At 31.0% G+C, this 6578-nt stretch overlaps 1 protein-coding gene across 1 annotated transcript; it reads left to right on the forward strand.

Annotated features, from left to right (window-relative positions):
• The first annotated feature begins 3450 nt into the window (after window positions 1-3450).
• LOC126676357 (AT-hook motif nuclear-localized protein 26-like) lies at window positions 3451-5074 on the forward strand. Its single transcript, XM_050370540.2, has one exon. It carries the CDS (start codon window positions 3839-3841, stop codon window positions 4769-4771), a length of 933 nt encoding a protein of 310 aa, XP_050226497.1. The 5' UTR covers window positions 3451-3838; the 3' UTR covers window positions 4772-5074.
• The last annotated feature ends 1504 nt before the right edge of the window (window positions 5075-6578 follow it).

The following is a 6578-nucleotide window of genomic DNA, read 5'->3' on the forward strand; positions in this document are numbered from 1 at the left end:
AACATATAAAAAATTAATCTTAAATTGCAATCACGCGTATATATATATTTGTGCACTGAACGATGTATAAATTTTATTATCATCATATTTCTGTATTTTATTTCTAATTTTGGAATATAAAACTTAGGTAAGTATTTTTAGTGGATAGAAATACAATATGCTGAGTTTTTTTATTAATTAACTAAAATTAAAAGGGTGATACTATTTTTAAAACAACATTTAATAAAGGTAAATTAATATTTATTTTTTTGATAAAATCATCCATTTTTTATTTAAATCTATTTTTATGTTATCAATAAAAGAAGGTGATTTTATCAAAATAAAATATTTTATTATGTAATTATCAAATATTGATCTAATAATAGGGTCATCCAAATTGAAAATATAAGTTATAATGAGTTGACCAAAAATCAATAGGATAAGTGTTTGAAATACCTACTATAACTGGTTAGCTTGGCGGAGAGTGATGGAAATGAAGAGGAGCAGGTGGTTGTGGTCAGTGTTTTAAAAATTGAACCTGAATAGCTTACAGATTTTTGATTTAACAACCGATTGAACTGGTTAAATAAATTTAAAATATAAGAATGGTATTTTGAGTACAGTTTATGGTTCAACTATTAGTTCATTAAGGTCAATTATCGATTTAACCGCTAATTGAATCCAATCGAATTAATTTCTCTAATTTTAGGAGTTGTTGATCGAAGAGCTGGCCGGCTTTTAGTTTCTCATTGAACCGGTTCAACCGGTGAGGTCTGGTCTTTTAGGCACTGTTGTGGTCATAGTGATTAAGTAGATAGCCATGAAAAGTACTGTAGGAAAATAGACCCGAAAAGAGAGGGGGTTGAGACACGTTTCATGATCTTGTCTGATTATGGACCGTAACGTTCACATTTCTAAGGAATTGATTGATTTGATTTTCTATCACTTACATGCCGCACCATGTGCCTCATCCACCCTTTCTTTCTTACCTTATACAAGTGATTACCGTGATAATACACCAGCTCTTCCCCGGATAATCTGTTGTATCCAGGATTTAATCCTAATTCTAATTTGTTAATCTTTGACTTTCTTCTGATTAAATTATCAATAGGGTTTCTTCATTATTTCATCAAATTTAAGATTAATATAATTATTGACGAGTTTCCAAGTACCTCAATTAACAAACAAATAGGGCACAATTAAGTTGGAGGTAAATTATGGGTGGCCATATTTTTAAAGTAAATTTTAATATAGACAGAGCCGCTTTTAAAATTTAAAAATTATTACTCTTTTATAATTAATCAATTATCTCCTTTTTAATTTAATATTTTTATTCATAAATTAGCTTGGTTTTTTTCGGAAAGTAATCAATACAATAAATAAATATGTTATTATAATATTGACACCGATTGTTAAATCTTTGATTTCCAATTGTGGTGGCCGGTTCGTGAACGGATTGGTATGTGCAGCGAAATTAAAACTATTCAGTAGATATTTAATTATGGATTTGATCAACAAACAATAATATATCAAAATAAATAAATACACAAAAAACTTACGTAGTTTTGCATTAAAGCGTACATCTTCGAACGAAAGATTCGAACCATACACTAATCATTAAAAGGAGTATAAAATTGGTGGAGAATCATCAAATATAAAATTTCTCTAGTAAATATGCCTTTAAAAAAACACACAAAGTATTTCTCTCTCTACAAGAAGTAACTTGCAAGGGTTAGAATTAACTTTTATTTCTCACACCACACACACCACTTTTCCCCTTATTCACATCAATATCTACATTGTGTGTACGGTTTTTGGTGTATTCTAAAAGGTGAATAAGGTAAAGTATATATTGAAAATAAATAATCTATATGGTGTTAGGAATATTAATCCTAATTAAATTTATATTTTCTAATTATCAAATGATAATAAAGTTATCATTCTTTCAAATACTTCACTAATTAAATTTTTTAATACAAATTAGAATTAAAATTCTAGACATATTCCGATTATTTTTCTTAATTAGCATATATAATAACAAAAACGATAAGTGATATTGTTGTAGTATAAAGTTATATTAAACTCAAAAAAAATTATTTATACATGCATAAAAAATATATATTTGTGGTTTTCAATATTTTTGTTAATATTTTGAAATGTAATATTATAAATCTATTTAAAAAATAAAAACTAAATATCATGATTTAATGTTTAGTTTAGCCAAAATAACCCAAATAAGAGAGGCATTGTAAAGAGTTTATAATATTAGCTTACCTATGAATGATACTGTGTCGGAATTTATTTTATTGTTCAAATGCGATTTTTAATTTATCAAAAGACTTGTGTTTGAATGAAGAAAAATAGATTGATGCAAACAAAATTTAGATATTTTTTTTTTTTTTTTTAAAATCTAATTATGAATGAAAATATTAAATCAAAAGAAGGAAATAATTAACTAATTCTAAAAGGATAATAATGTCCTAAATTTAAAAGCTCCTCTGGCCATATCAAAATTTGCTTTAAAATATCGCCACCCTAAATTATTAAATTACTAATTAGAATCTTCATTTTTATAATGAACTTGCACAATATTTTAGAATTTTTTATGAGATCAATATAAAAATCTTTGTATTAATTTGGATCAAAAGCAGTTATAGTGTAAAATTCAAGGTAAACTTATAGATCTAGCAAAAAAAAATTGCCCTATGCTTTATACATAAGCGACTTAGTTACAAATCTGCTTTGCAAATCTATAAAAGGTGAATCAAATAACAGTATTGAAGTTGAATACAAGTTTGAATCTTTGTTAAATTTGCAGCCTTATAAGAATTAATATATTATGAAATATGGGTATCTCAATTTCCATACGATTGTGCACCTTTTGTATTTATTTCAAAATATTTGTTCATTTTCAGTAAATTGTAATTTTTCAAATTAATTTTTTTAAATCATTCTTACTTAAAGTTTATTTTTATTGCTATGCTAACAAAGTAAAATTAGTCGAATATTTAATAAAAATATAATAGAAAAATCATAAAAAAATTATATTTTTTTAAAATTGTGCGTGATATGGTAAAAAAATAGTACATTGTTAAAACGGAGAAGTAATTAATTTCAATTAAGAAAAAATTATATTTAAAATCAAAACAAAATAAATTAATATTTTTTTTAAAATAACAAAATTTGTTTTTTAATTGAAAACAATGCATTATTAAAGATTTAAATTTCAACTCAATAGTCGCAGTCGCACTACACTATTCCTATGGAGACAAATTAAGAAAGAAGTTGAAGTTTGTAGATAAGGACTGATTAAGAAGAAGTATAAATAATTAGTCATTAATTAATTATAATTAACATTATTTTACATAAAGATAAATGAGAAGAGAGAGGGAATGGTGGAGGAGACAAATAGAGAAATGGTGGGGACCAATCCACCGCCCATACGCACGCAGTCTTAACCAAACCCATTTCTCTGAAATCTAATCTAACCCAAACCCAAATCCAACAAATAAAACTAAACTCTCCTCTCCAATTTCATAATTCTAACCACAAAAAACTTGTAAACTTTCTCATACCATCTCTCCTAAACTCTCACCAATACACAAACTCAGCTCTACTTAATTCTTCATAATCCCATGATCACCAAATTCAGCTCACAATTTGGTGGCTGACACCATATAGTTGCTCATAACCAAGTTTTTACTTACTACTATTAGTTTCAAAATTTCAGCTTCTTCTTTCTTAGTATATTTTACTTCTCTCTCTACCTTTCATTAAACCCTTTTTTTCTCTCTCTACCCATTTAGGTTTTGTTTTAGTGAGTAACAGAGGTTCTTAGATTCTTTAAAAGGCAAAAAAAATGGACCCCGTAACGGCTCATGGCCATTCTCTTCCGCCGCCGTTCCACACGAGAGATTTTCAGTTACACCACCACCACCAGCAGCAGCAGCAACAGCAACAGCAGCAATTCTCTCACCATCATCACCACCAACAGCAGCAGCAACATAACTCCGAAGACGAACAAAGTGGCAGCAGTAGCGGCGCTGGTCTCAACAAGTCGCAGAAGCGCGAGCGTGACGACGGAAGTAATAACAGTGAAGGCAAAGAGTTGATGATTAATTCTTCCGGTGGAGAGATCACGAGAAGACCTAGAGGAAGACCAGCTGGATCCAAGAATAAACCTAAACCGCCCATCATCATCACTCGCGACAGCGCCAACGCGCTACGAACTCATCTTATGGAGGTGGCCGACGGTTGCGATATAGTTGAGAGCGTAGCTACATTTGCTCGGAGGAGACAGAGAGGAGTTTCTATTATGAGCGGTACTGGAACTGTAACTAATGTAACGTTAAGACAACCAGCTTCTCCGGGAGCTGTGGTTACTTTACATGGTAGGTTTGAGATTTTATCATTAGCTGGATCGTTTTTACCACCACCTGCTCCGCCTGCTGCGACGGGGTTGACTATATATTTAGCTGGTGGACAAGGGCAAGTTGTCGGCGGAAGTGTTGTCGGTACGCTTATTGCTTCGGGTCCTGTTGTGATTATGGCTGCTTCTTTCAGCAACGCAGCTTATGAGAGGCTTCCTTTAGAAGAGGAGGAGGGGCAGATGCCGATGCAAGGTGGCGGAATTGGATCGCCGGGAGCAGTGGGGCAGCAACAACAGCAGCAACAGGCGGCGGGTTTAGGAGAAGCAAATGCTCAGATGTTTCAAGGGTTGAACCCTAATTTACTCAATTCTATTCAGTTACCAGCTGAGGCTTATTGGGCAACTGGTCGTCCTCCTTATTAACAAGAAAATGCCATAAGTCTCCAGGGTATACGAAGCATATATCATAAAAAACCTTCCGAAAGAGTTCGGCTCGGTTAGTCGAAGCAGTGGCTCTGGACATCTAAAGAACAAGAAAGAATATTACAAGGATTGATTTCAGGTGTATTAGTTCAGTTATTATGATCTTCTTTTTTAATTTTTCTTTCTTCCTTTTCTTCTTATTACTATTATTATTACATTCAGTTTAGTTATGATTCAAGAGATGATGACCAAGACTTTGTAGCTAGCTAGAGTATTTGGGTTGTTGACCATTTTCAGGTTTCATATTTTCTCTTTTCTTTTCTTTCTTTAAATTGCTGTTTTTTGCATTTGATAATGTTGATGACGGTTAGCTTATCAATTTGTCTCTGATTGTTGATTGAATTCATGACTGTACATTTTAAGAGTTGCATATGATCAATTTGATTTCATGTTAATAAATGCTGCAAAAGTTTGCCTAAATTTCAATAGACATTTAGCTAAAGCTAATAGTTAGCTAGAACTGGTAGTTAATTTGTTAGTTAATCTTTTTTTCCACCAAATTCTGTCTTTGTTTCAGCTTTATATGTCTCTTTACTGATAGTTCTCTTCTCTATCTGATCATTAATTAATAACTTTGTCACAAAAAACAAATGGATCATCTTCATATTAATTACTAAATTTGTTTTAAATTTTTCTATAAATATGTTGCATTCTCTTTTCAGTTCCTTAGGTTAGATGTTCTCATTATAGTGTTTTAAATTATGAATTTTTATATTTTATTTAAGTAAATGAAAGATGACTTTGTTATTTTTTCACTTACATGAACGACGAACAAATATATATACCTTCTTAAGTTTCTTTATTTTGAAATACAATATATAGTTTGATTATCTTTTAAATTTATGATATTAAAAATATTTCTATTTTCATCGTTTACGAAAGCTGAAAATACACCGAAAATTATTTAGTTTAAGTTTACCTCTCGTTGTTAGAAAAATAAATGCTCCGTTATATGAAAATACTATAGTTTGATAACCGCACAAATTAAAACCGGACCCACGGTCCCATATTGATTCATGTAGCTAGAGGTCTAGATGTAGATATATATACCTGCAGGAAGCAAAAAGGACCTAAGTTTTGTACTGGAATGTACTAAACTAAAATAAAAGATTGTGAATGTTGTTGGTGTAGTAGAGAAGTGTTGACGAGATTAAAAGGTCAAAGGAAATAAAGCTGCAGATGATGAGTGAGAGTTTTGTTTTGATTTTGAAGAAGCAATTTACGAGAAGCAAAGAGGTATGGGCGTAGGGTTTGGGTGTCTGTGGCTAGGGTTAGAGAGGGTTAATATTAGGGTTTTTATTAAATTGGAAGATATTGCAGAGACATGAAAATATTTGGGTACTGGTTTACACGTGCATTGCTGTGAAGTAGCTCCTTTTCGAGGCAAAGCCATAACACTTCCATAAAAAGTCATCACTTTCTCTCTCTGGCTTTCATTTCATTTGAGTAGATTTATAGAATAAGTGATTGGGCAGCTGTTGAAAGAAACATGCTCAGATTCTCTGCACTAGCTACCTATTAGCTACCTTCTTCTTATATTCAATTTGCATGCTTTACCTTGCTCTCTCTTTCTATTCTTAAAGTTAAACCTTAATTGGTTTCTGAAATTTTTGCATTTCTTTTAGTTTATAGTTCAAAATGGGTCATGACACACTCGCCTAACACAAAATATAATGGCTTAAGTTGAGGTTAAACATGATAACGTGTCTTATTAGTGGTTGATACACGAATATGTTAACTTATTTAT

Source organism: Mercurialis annua, linkage group LG4, assembly GCF_937616625.2.
Source record: "Mercurialis annua linkage group LG4, ddMerAnnu1.2, whole genome shotgun sequence".
NCBI lineage: Eukaryota > Viridiplantae > Streptophyta > Magnoliopsida > Malpighiales > Euphorbiaceae > Mercurialis > Mercurialis annua.